This window comes from Odocoileus virginianus, chromosome 33 (assembly GCF_023699985.2).
Source record: "Odocoileus virginianus isolate 20LAN1187 ecotype Illinois chromosome 33, Ovbor_1.2, whole genome shotgun sequence".
In the NCBI taxonomy this organism is placed as follows: domain Eukaryota; kingdom Metazoa; phylum Chordata; class Mammalia; order Artiodactyla; family Cervidae; genus Odocoileus; species Odocoileus virginianus.
Window position 1 is genome coordinate 37562325 of NC_069706.1, and position 12207 is coordinate 37574531.

General features: G+C 60.0%; 1 protein-coding gene across 6 annotated transcripts in view; it reads left to right on the forward strand.

Annotated features, from left to right (window-relative positions):
* Nucleotides 1–12207, forward strand: part of RADIL (Rap associating with DIL domain) — a 79285-nt gene that overhangs the window by 17542 nt on the left and 49536 nt on the right. For 5 of the 6 annotated variants that reach the window (XM_070460482.1, XM_070460484.1, XM_070460487.1 and 2 more), the window contains exon 3: nucleotides 7626–8221. In XM_070460482.1, the coding sequence (XP_070316583.1) occupies nucleotides 7626–8221 (596 nt within the window). Of the gene's footprint in view, nucleotides 1–3433; nucleotides 3571–7625; nucleotides 8222–12207 lie in introns of those variants that run through there. The other variant, XM_070460485.1, reaches the window with a different exon arrangement.

The following is a 12207-nucleotide window of genomic DNA, read 5'->3' on the forward strand; positions in this document are numbered from 1 at the left end:
TGGGTAAGGGGTGCTCATTGATCTATTGCTGCATAACCATTGCTCCAAAACTTAGGGGCACAAGTCAGGAGTAAACATTTATCATCTCAGGTAGTTTCTGAGGGCTGGGGATTCAGAAGCAGCTTTGCTGGGTGACTCTGGCTGTGTTAGTCACTCAGTCATGTCCGACTCTTTGCGACCCCATGGAGTGTAGCCTGCCAGGCTCCTCCATCCATGGGATTCTCCAGGGCTGGGTAGCCATTTCCTCCTTCAGGGGATCTTCCCAACCCAGGGATCAAACCCAGGTCTCCTGCATTGCAGGCAGATTCTCTACTGTCTGAGCCACTGTGTGGCTGAGGGTCCCTCAATAGATGCGGTCAGGATGTTGGTCGGGGTGGCAGCCATGGAGGTTCCCGGGGCTGGGGGACCCACATCCAGGATGGCTCATGTGGGTGGCAAGTTGGTGCTGTCTTGATGGGAGGCATTGGTTTTCTCGCTACATGGACCCCTCCAGGCTTCCTTGAATATTCTTCCTCTGGAGGGAATGATCGTGGAGAGAGCAAGGGCGGAAGCCACAGCTTTTCTAATTTAGCCCCAGAAGTCACATGGTCACTTTGGCAACATCTTACTGTTTACACAGCTCTGATCTGTTTCAGCCTGGGAGGGTACCACACTGAGGTGTGAAACCAGAAAGTGTGGATCACTGGGGGGCACGGTGGAGAGAAGCAACTCCATAAGTGACACCTACGCTGAGTCCTAAAGGATGAGTGGAAATCAGCCAGATGATGAAGACTGTGTGAGGAACTGAATTGTGTTCCTTTCAAATCCCTATGTTGAGGACTTTCCTGGTGGCCCAGTGGTTAAAAATCTGCCTGCGTGTGTGGATTGATCCTCGGTCCTGGGAGATTCTGCATGCCGCAACAAGAGAAGCCACCGCAATGGAAAGCCTGCACGCCCCAGCTCGAGAGTCACTCCTGCTCACACAACTAGAGAAAGCCTGCCCAAGGGCAACGAAGACCCAGTGCAGCACCCCCCAAAAAAATACATTTTAAAAATTAAAAAAAAAATCCGTATGTTGAAGCTATACCCACCAGCATCTTAGAATGTGACTGTCTTTGGAGATGGGGCCTTTAAAGAAGTGATTAAGTGAAAATGAGGTCATTAGGGTGGGCCCTAATCCAATCTGACTGGTGTCCTTATAAGAGGAGATTAGGACACAAATAGGAAAGGAGGACAGTGAGGACACAGGGAGAAGCTGGCTGTCTGCAAGCCAAGGGGAGCGGCCTCAGAAGAAGTCACGTCTGCCGGCACCTTGATCTAGGACTTCCAGCCTCCAGAACTGTGAGAAAATAAATCTCCACTGTTTAAGCCCCCTGGTCTGTGTTATTTCATTATGGCCACCTGAGCTGAGTACTTCAGTTGGGAAAGGTGCACCAAGGCAGAGGGGATGAACTGAGCAGACAGCGATGTGAAAGGTGTGTGTGTGTGTGTGTGTGTGTGTGTGTTAGTTGCTCAGTCACGTGCAACTCTTTGTGACCCTGGGGATTTCTTTACTATCTGAACCACCAGGGATGCTAAGAAATAGCTAACAAATGGCTGGCATCACTAGACCCTGAAGAGCAGGGCCATGGATTTTTCTATAAAGGCCATAGAGTAAATATTTTAGGCTTTGGGGTCTGAAAAGTCTCCATTACATGAAAGCAGTTTTAGATGATATATAAACAAAGGGGTGTGGCTGGGTTCCAATATAACGTTATTTACAAAAAACAGCAGCTCAGGTTTGGCTCACAGGTGGGAGTTTGCTCCCATCACCCTGCTGAAGAGGGGCGATGGGAAGGTTAGGCCTTGGGACAGGACGATGGTGAGGAATGCCTTAGGAGGAAAACATAGGTTTAAACCCAGGCTGTCCTTCCAGCGCTGACATTTGCCTCTTCGGGGTCAGAGTGGGGAGGCTGTGCAGATATATGGGGAGTCTTGCCGAGAATGTTATTTAATCAAACAGTCCTGGCTTCAGTTCCTGGATCTACTTCTAGCTGTTTGACTTGCCTGGGTGTAACAGCATCTGCCTCACAAGAGTTGATGTGAGCTTTAGATGGGATGACCAACATAAAGTCCCTGACATAGGGTCCGGCATACAGTAGGTGGTCAATAGATTTCTGTTCCCGCCTCCCCAGTTTCTCCCTAGCAAATCTGGGGTTATGACTATAAAACTTTATACCTCAGTGAAAAAGTGAGAGTTGGGTGGTCTTGTCCGACTCTGCGACCCCATGGACTGTAGCCTGCCAGGCTCCTCCATGGAATTCTCTAGGCAAGAATACTGGAATGGGTTGCCATTCCCTTCTCCAGTGGATCTTCATTACCCAGGGATCCAACCTGGGTTTCCTGCGTTGCAGGCAGATTCGTTACTGTCTGAGCCACTAGGGAGACCCTTTTTACCCCAATAGCTGTCACCAAAAAGATTCACTCCCAGGGTTAGAATTCTGCATGTTTTTATCCAGAAGCCACATGAATCCCCCAGGTCTAGACCAAGAGCAGGGCGGTACAAAGAGAGCTGTCTGTGAGAAGCCTTTCTCCAAGGTGAAACCCCAGCTGGAGGACTTGTGCCAAGGTGAGTCTAAGGTCACGAGCTTCTTTTAAAACAAGTTACTCGAGGAGGACGGTTGGACCAGAGTCCCGGAGCTGACCTGACCCCGTTTTGCATCGTTTTAAGCAGAAGAGAGCCATGATCTGATTTGTCGTTTAAGACTCAGGCTGCTAGGTGGGGGACGGATTGTAAGAGAGAGGTGAACCTGCCACTCTTGTCCTCTTTCCGTGTTTTGGATGTTCATATATCAGAGTAACGGCTATGTAGCAACATAAACGCTTTCCATCAGCGCTTGTCTTAACCCAGCTTCTTTGCCTTGGCCTTGTTCGCCTAGGGACTAGAAGGTGGGGACAAAATAGTTTGCTAGCCCCCGCCCCCACCCAGCCTGAGGCCGCCACTTGGCCTCAGAGCTTAGCTCTGGCCCGGCCTCTCCTGCATAGGCCCCCTGAGCTGAAGATAGAGGTGCGCTGCCCAGCCCCCACTTCTCTGCGGCCAGCCCCGCCCACCTCTGCCTTCGAGGCACGTTCAGGCCTATTAATTGGTAGGCACGTGGTGCCGGAGCCCGGCACGCCCCCATCGGCTCCACCCCCTCCTTCGAGGCCCCGCCCCCTCCAGACCTTCTGTGCGTTCATTGGGCGGCGGCGGGAGACCCATAGGCCCCGCCCATCTCTTGTCGCCCCGCCCACTCACGGGGCCACGCCCCTCGAGGTATCACCCGCGTCCATTGGACCAGCGGCTCGTCCCTCGGAGGTCCCGCCCCTTCTCGAGGCTCGCTCCGTGCCTCGGGTTGGCCGCCGGAGGAGCTCGCGCTCTCGTCTTCCCGCCGCCCGCCCCGCCCCGCGAGGCCCCGCCCACCTAGCCCCGCCCCCCGCGGGCCCGCCCCCGTCCGTTGGGCGGCCGGCAGGAGGCGTCGCGCCGTGCGCGGGTCCGGGACACGGGCTCGGGCCAACGGCGAGGGTGGGAGCCGCGCGGGAACGCGGCGGCGGCGGCGGCGGGCTGCGTTGGAGGTGAGTGAGGGGTGCGCGAGGAGCGGCGGCAGGGGTCGCTCCGTGGCGTCCGGGACTCCGGGGCGCGGAGGCTGGCTGGGCGGCGAGGCCCCGGGGCGGGGGGCGCGCGCTGGGTCCGCTCGGCCCGCACGGGGCGTCTCTCGGGCCGCCCAGGCCAGGCTTGTCCGGTTGTCGTGGAAACAGGCGGCTCTCGGGGGCCCGGGCGCGGTTTCGGGGGGCGGGTCCCCCAGGCCAGCTGCAGAGGGTGAGGGCGGCCTGGCCCGAGGGTTCCAGGAGGTCACCTGCGGCCACCGTCCCCTGCGGCCCTCCGAGTCCAGTCCGCCCAACCGCGGCGTCCCCTGAGCTTGTCTCTCTGGCGGCCCCCTTGGAGAGGGGCGCCTGCAGGTGGGCACGGAGCATAGGGGTCCGTCACCCTCTTCTCCAGGGTCGGGACGACAACCGCCCCCCCCCCCCCCCCCCACGCCCACAGCCTATTCTGGTTTTCTGTTCACACAGTAGCACGTTCCCCGCTCGTGTGCCAGCTGAAAGCATTGTCTCCCAGTTATTTCTGTACCATTTCCAGCCCCTCGACAAAATAGTGCCTCTTAAGAAAACACGCAGGGCTGGGGCTCCTGGGGACCCCTGCCGAAGAAACAGGATTATCCATTTCCGAGCCAGTGGGTGGGGCCAGGGCGGGGCTGCAGACCCAGACACCCGGCCTCCCAGCACCTGGTCAAGTGTTTGATTAATCTGAATTGCTGGAAAGAATTTTCCAGCTGTGATTACAGGTGTCTCTGGTTAGTTACAGGTGTCTCCCATTAGCTCGGGCAGCCTCTGGAGTATGCTGGAAAGAGGAGACAGTCCTTAATCCCACAGACAGAAAAAGTCAGATGCCTTTCAGGAGGCTAGCACGCCTGAGTTAAATCTGATTAAATTATTTTCATCTTTAAAAGTGTGGCTCTGGCTGGAGCTGTCAATGTAGGATTTATGGCTGGTCGGAATCAGACAGAGCCTGTGAATCCACCCTCTTCCTTCCCTGCCCCGGTGGAAATGCTAATGGATCCCACATTGCAGTGTTGGAACGGCCATGTCCCTCCACCCATTCGGTCAGCCCCGCACTGACCTCACTCGCTGCTGTGACTTGGGCTTGTTTTCATCAGAAATTGGACTCTTTTCTTGAGAACAAGAGAAAAACATTCTCCAGGAGAAGCAACAGCAGGCGACCTGCAGCCTTGGGCCCCTGTTTCCCCAAGTTTTTGTGAGAAAGAGGAGGGGACTGAGCAGAAGAGGAAAAGGCCGGTCATGCTTCCAAAAAAACAGATCTGGTTACCCCGGGCGTGCTCTGCTCCGTAGGAAACTCCTGCACGCCTCTTGCCCTTTGCAAAAACTCATGTGTCCCATTTTGACAAACAGGCTGTACTCTGCATTCTGTGTGTGATTGTGGGGGAAGGGCGCGCGCGTGTGAGCAAGTGGCCACACTCCGTGGTTTCTCCCTGAAGGTGGCCACAGAGGGAATGCCCATGAGGAGGCGAGAGTCTCCTGGTAAAATGGATCCAGCCCATCAGGGTCTGTTTTTACTGGGACTTCTTGGGGCTCAAGAAGCAGTTGCTGGAAGGGAGTGAGTCAGTGTCTCCTACGTTTTTCTGCCCCTTTTTTATTGATGTTGCTAACTTTGCCCCAGAGGAGAGTGGGCTCCCTTCCATGACTCTACACTAGCAGCTATGTGTTTGTGATTTTCTGTTTTTAATTAAAGCAGAATCATATAAGCTTTAGAACCTGTAAGAACCTTTACAGAGCCTGTAAAGATGCACCTCCTGGTGCAAAATAGCTTTTTACTTCTTTGTTGTATCCGCTCTGCTCAGGTGCTGTTGTGTCCAACTCTTTTTGACCTGATGGACTATATCCCACCAGGCTCCTCTGTCTGTGGGATTCTCCAGGCAAGAATACTGGAGTGAGTGGCCTTTCCCTCCTCCAGGGGATCTTCCCGACCCAGGGCTCGAACGCATGTCTCCTGCATTGGCAGGCGGGTTCTTTACCACTGAGCCACCTGGGAAGGCCTCTGTTGTATCTGGGGTCTTTTAAATCCCCGCATTTATTACTTCCTGACTTTTCTGTGAGTTGGCCTTCTGCTGAGACACGGCTTCCGCCATTTTCAGCATTGTATTTACTCTTACACTCAGACATCGTCTCTGAACACAGAGGTTTCCCTGCCAGACGTCCCTGGCAGACCGCGGGGCTGGGTCAGGACTGTGGGGGCTGTGCTCGAGGTGAGCCGTGTGTCTGTGGGGGGTCAGGTCCGCCGAGAGCGGGTGGTGGCCAGAGGCACAAGTTGGAAATTTCTGAGGCGGGTGGTGTGACTCGGGAGGCGCGGTGGTTTGAAGGCACTCGTGTGGTGTGCGAAGCAAAGCTGTGTGCCTGTCACTTGAGGCCCATCGGGAACGCTTCCGTGGTAGGTTCAGTCGGGGCTTCGGACGGGTCCGAGCGGGGGAGCCAAGCCAGCTCTGGGCTCCGCGGCCTCTGATGGGGAGGCTGTGCACCTTCCTCAGGGGGGACGGAGTCGCTCCTTTCCAGCGGCCTCAAGCCCGGAAACCTCACTCCCCCGCTGAGGACCCCTGGCTGCTTTCAGCAGGTTCGGGCTTCAGAAAGCTGGTCCACAGCGAGGGGCTCTGCGGTGGTGAGTGTGCGCAGCAGGCTTGGCGGTGCGGGGGGCTCCAGCCCACCCGGTGGGCACATGGTAGCGTTCGGAAGCCAGTCTTTGGAAGGGTGCAGAGTCCTCTGAGGATGGTTCTAGAGGAACAGAAGGGCGGGTCTACTACTCAACCTTCGTTCCTACAGCCCTGGGGTCGGGGTGGGGGGTGATGACCTCACAGGCTGTGACTGAGGCCCAGGGGCCAGCCAGCTGGGAAGAACGCGGTTTGATGTCGGTGCCCTGGCCGGGTGCCTCGCCCTCTTTGGGTCCCGTGGTGTGGGCGTGGGTCCTAGTCTTCCGGGGGGCTCCCTAGTCACTTCTCCCACCCGGGGCGGTCTCCTTCCCCCCCCCCCCCCCCCCCCCCCAGGGAAGCCCCTCCTAGTGCCCGGGAGTCAGGGCTGAGGCGATGACTGTGGCGGAGTCCCGTGCTGACGCTGGTCACGCGGGCCGGTGCCCAGAGCTGCTCTCACCAGGGCTGGGCCTGGGTTTCCAGAGCCTTCTAGAAAGTGGACCTGTCCTCTCCAATCTGCCTGCCTAGAGGGGGCGCAGAGTCGGGAGCTGGCCGTGTTCGGGCTCCCCCAGGGTCGTGAGCCCCGAGTTTCTGTGGAGGAGGACATCTTCCTTCCCCTCCGCCGGCCTGGAGCTCGTGGGGGGAGGGCCTGGGACCCCGCTCTCTGGAGTCCTAGGCCTCTGGGGCCCCAGGTGCGTGAGAGTTGTGACTTTATGATGCTCCTCGGCATCTCAGTGCTGTGTTCTCATTTCCTCAGCACGATGGCCCCTCTGGCCTGGCTCGGGCCCGCGTGCCTTTCTGGACGCCGTGGGTGGACCCCGGCATTCCAGCCCTGCCTCCGCTGCCTCTGGAAGAGCCCTTTTGTGCCCGTGGTGATCATGTGTCCATTCGAGCGCTGCCGTCCGGGGACGGCTCCTCCAAACCAGGGCCCGTCCGCCTGGAGCAGTGTGTCGGGGGCTTGTGTGCTGACCGCGGGCGGCTGTCCGCTCGGCCCATGTGGCCGACTTTGCCTGCCGGCTGGTTGCGTCACCGCGTGCGCTGTCTCCCAGAGCACAGGCAGTGCGGCGGGGCAGGTGGCGTTTAGGGGAGCCGCACCGGACTCCGCCCTGGCTCTGGGCATCTCTTGCCCGCCCTTGGGTGACCTCATGGAGCTTCCTAGTGACGGCTTTCCGTGAAGGGAACCCCAGCCACTCCGGACCTGCTCTGTCCCCTGCGGTCCCACCAGCTTCAGCCGTATCCTCCCTGTTTGATTCCTCTGAGGTGCAGTGTCCGCGGCTTCTCCTGGGGCAGCGGGACGGCCGTCCAGTCCTGTGAAGTTCTCCCAAGCCTCGTGGGCTCCTGCTGGTCAGTGCTCACCCACCTTTCGTTTTCTCCCAGGACGCGGCCTCTTCCCTGCCGCTGGCCGGAGCCCTGGGCGCTCATCGGTGAAGGCGGGCCCATCATGTTCTATGGGACCCACTTCATCATGTCCCCACCCGCCAAGAGCAAGCTGAAGCGGCAGGGCCAGCTGCTGTCCAGCGTGCTGTCCCGGACCCTGAGCTACAAGTACCGCGACCTGGACGCCCCCTGCTCGGGCCTGGGCGCCGGCGACGACCCCGCCGAGCTGTCCACGCAGCTCTCGGCCCCCGGGGTCCTGAAGGTGTTCGGGGACAGTGTGTGCTCAGGCACCCACTACAAGAGCGTCCTGGCCACTGGCACGTCCAGCGCCCGGGAGCTGGTGAGGGAGGCCCTGGAGCGCTACGCGCTGAGCCCCGAGCGCGCCGCCCAGTACGTGCTGTGTGACGTGGTGGGCCAGGCCGGCGGCGGGCACGTGTGGCAGGCCCAGGGCTTCCGGGTGTTTGGCGACAACGAGAAGCCCCTCCTGATCCAGGAGCTATGGAAGCCCCGAGAAGGCTTGTCCCGGAGGTTTGAGCTGAGGAAGAGGTCGGAGGTGGAGGAGCTGGCCGCCAAGGACGTGGACACCATGACAGCAGGTGAGGCGGTGAAGGCAGGGGTGCGGGGGACGCAGGGTGTCTGGAGGAAGACAGACGGAGGGGCCTGTCCACACAGCGGGTGGCTGCTGGTGCCGCCTCCATGCCACCTTGTGGCGTCGTGGGGCAGGGAGGACCTCGGCCCGCGCAGGCGGCAGATGTGGTACAGAAAAGCCCTCAGCGTCGGAGGCTCCCGGGGCCTCTCGGGAGCAGGGGGATGTGCACTGCTGGAGGAAGGGGTCTCAGCTGCGGTGCACCAGGGAACGTGCCGGAGCTCGGGGCCTGGGCTGGAGGAGGCCCGGCCTGGAGGTGGTGGGTCACTGCCGGAGGCTCGCTGGGTCAGCCTGAACCCCTGAGGGGGCCGCAGCCTCTGGGGCCTGCAGGCTGGCCGCTCCTTTGTGTCTGGCTTTTATTCACTTGGTGGAAAGAAGCTGGTTATCTTAATGGTAAGCGCTATAAAAAATATATGCTTTTTCAAATGCCGAAAGACTCTTAAATATATCTCGGGTCGTATTTGACTTCTTTGTTTCTTGTGAAAATGGTGGCTTTATGTGAGCAAATGGAGTGGTCTCAAGTGGCTCAGAGCAGAGGTCGTTCAGTGGCCTCAGGAGACCCATCCCTTGGTACCACAGGGTCGGGGGGCTGGAGCCCTTGCTGACGTCCTGTGAGTGTCCCCAGGCGTCTCGAATGCTCACGTGCTCCTCCTCTGGTGCGAAGCCTGCCTTGCACGCTCAGGGTGTGGGGACGAAAGTGTGGCAGGTGGATGGATGGCCGGGGTCCCGGGGCCTGCCGGGGCCATGGTGCCGGCTCCAGGGCCGCCACGGGTGGTGGTGGGCAGCAGCGGACACCGCTACCTCTTCTGGCCTCAGTCTTGTGATCTGGAGGTTGGGTGCTCACCTCGCACGGGCCCCAGGGTGCAGGGGTGTGTGCAGAGTTCCCGACTGTGATTCACTGTTTTGTCCTGTGTGGGCCGGGTGTTTTATCACTGATGTGCAGAGTTTCAGGCACCTGGGAGAATGAGGAGCTGCCCAATGAGTAATTGATGTTTCTGGGTGTTTATTGTTTTTTTAAAAAATTTAGCTTTATTGAAGTAGAGTTAATTTACAGCGTTGTGTTAATTTCAATGTTATTGTTTCCAATTCTCCTCCAACGCCCTGAACGCCCCACCCGCAGGCCTGGCTGCAGGCTGTGGCTCCCATGCTGGCCCCGCGCTGCTGCTCCCGAGGCCCCGGTTCCTTGCCTGCCTCACTCTCGGAGGCCTGGAAGGGGCTGCGTCTCGTCACATGGGCGGAGGGGTGGGTGTTCAGCTCACAGTCACCATCCTGCCCAGCGTTTCCTCTGCTGGACGGAGAGCAGAGAGCGTGTGGGCTGGACCAACCCCGCCGGTCCCCGGGGGGGGTCCGCTCTGTGTCACAGGGGTGACTGCTTGAGCAGGGCGGGTGCAGGGCGACCACGGGGCCGGCTGCCATCTGGGCACGCAGGGTTTTGTCCTGTCCCCCGACCCTATTTAGACCTGTTCCTCTTGCATTGTTGAGGCAGGAGAAGGCGCACAGCCTGTTCAACCTGGCGGTGGTTTTCAGAGAGAGTCTGTTGACTCGGGTAGGTCTCACTGACACACTTCTCCGGGCTGGAAGCTGGTTGTGTTACCCGCCCGGAGCAGGCTTCCCGGGCCCCAGGGAGTCGGCCTTTCTGGCCAGCCTCCGACTCAGGTGTGGCCTGGGTGCCCTGTGCCTCCTGGCTGGACCGTCCCCCAGACCAGTGACCACGCTGCAGAGCGAGCGCCGAGGACCCTGCAGGCAGGCCCGCCCTGTCCAGCCCTGCTCCATGGGGCACGGGCAGCGGAGCTTCACCAGAGCCCAGGACCCTTGTGTCAGATGTCTGGGGATCCTGGTGATACGTGGATGTTTGCACACGCTCGCACGCGTGAATCGCACTCTGCACTGTTCCCCCACATAGAGAGCCCGCTGCAGCCCCTGGGTCCCCAGGTGTCTCTCACCTCCTAGTGCACCGCAGGGTCCGGCCCCCCTCCTCGCGACGGCGGGGACTGCAGAGAGACCGAGGAGTGAGGTGCGCCTGTCGGGGGGTGGTCGATGAGCCCCTCTGGCTGCTCCTGCCTGGCGGCTTCTGCTCCTGTTCCTAACACCCGCGTCTCTACAGAACGGGGCACCCCGCCTCCCGGGTGCTCTGTGATGAGCCCTGAGATGCTGTTGGTGCCCCGAGTGACCCGAGTGTCGCTGAGAGGCTGTGAGGAGGTGTGAGCTGTGGTGGGCACCCAGACACCTGATTCCCTGCCTCCCTCACTGAGGATGGGTGACGGTGTCTCTACGCCCTGGGAGTGGACGTTCAACTTCGTTGGGAGAAGGGTGTGAGAGGAATGGACTGCCTGTGTGGATGTGTGTGTGCATGTGTGTGGGTGCGCGTGGACACGTGTGGACGTGTGTGCATGCGTGTGGATATGTGCGTGCGCACACGTGGACATGCGCGTGGACGTGTGTGCGGACGTGTGCGTGGATGTGTGTGCACGCATGTGGACATGCGTGTGTGCGGACGTGTGCATGGACAGGTGTGCATGCATGTACACGTGCGCGTGTGCCTGTGTGTGGATGTGAACAAGCACCCGCCTCCCTAGGTGTCAGGTTACTGAACAGTCACAGCATTAGTGGTTATTCCCACCTTGTCCTCACATCAGAAAAGCGCCTGTGTGGTGTGCTGGTTTCAGGTTAAAAGCCCCCTCGTGCATCCTGGAGGCTCCAGGAGTGCACAAGGCACCCTTGGGTGACTGGCACACCCCGCCAGGCCAGGCGGCGGAAGGGGCTGTCTGAGGGCGCTGGAGGAAGAACCCGCCCGGCTCTCTGGGACCGTCCGGCTGTTATCACGCGCCTGTAGTGTGTGCTCGGGCAGTGCTGGCGTATTTTCCATAAATACTGCCTTTTCCCAGCTGCCAGCCTGCCCACGATTTCCAGAGGACAGCGGCCCTGTGTGGCGCAGGCGGGGGCCAGAGCCGCTCCCGCCTGTTCCCAGAGGCTGGCATCCAGGGCTCGTGCCCTGCAGGGAGGGCTCTGGGCCTGTCCCCTGGAAAAAGGCAGTCACTTCTGCTGACCCCAGGGAGGGGTGTGGGCCGCGTGGTTTTCGTCAGTGGCGAGGGAAGGCCAGAGAATGGGGTTTGTGTGTGTCCCGGGTCGGAGGCGAGTTCGTGAGCTGGATTCTCACCCGCGGCCCCGGGGCACTCCAGGCCAGTAGGTCTCTGCCGTGGGGGCCACCCTGGGCCTGGTAGGACACTTAGCTTCATCCCAGCCTCGCCCCCAAGTCGTGACAACCACAGATGTCTCTGGGCCTGGCTGAGTGGCCAGGGGGCAAGTTCGCCCTGGAGTGGGTATCGCTGGTTTGGACCTGGTAGCCTGGACGAGGCATGAACTCAGCCTGCCGGCCGTGCCCGCGCCTCCTGCAGGCACCCGAGGCCATGTGTCCCAGGGCCCTCAGCCAGGCTGGGCCCTGGGGCCCTGCCTGAGGGACTGGGGTGCCTTCCTTGCGGCCTGCCTGGCCTTGTTCCTGTCTGGGAGGCAGGGCCTCCTTGGCTCTGGGCACCCTCTTCGGAGGGAGGCAAGCTGAGAGGTTTTCTGAAGCTGCCGTGTCGTGAGGTTCTCTCTGCAGGACCGTCTCTGCATCAGCCCTGGGCTGGTCCCCATTGCCCTGCAGTGTCTGTGTGGTCTGGCATACAGCAGGGGCTTGTTAGATGCCTGTTTAAGGGTTGATGCAAACTAGACGGGCAAGCACCTGTAGGTGCTGGCTTCAAGGCGCACCCCAGGCTGAGGTCGGACTGGTTTTCTCTGTGGGGCGTGGGAGGTGGGGGTGGCCTACAGAGGGCATGGGTGCCCACCAGTGCGGGCTGGGGCTCGAGTGAGGAGGAATGCGCTGCTCTGGCACCGACTGCGGGGCCTGCCAGCCTCCCGTCTCCTCTGAGGCCGGCTGGCGGGGCTGGCGGTGGCGGG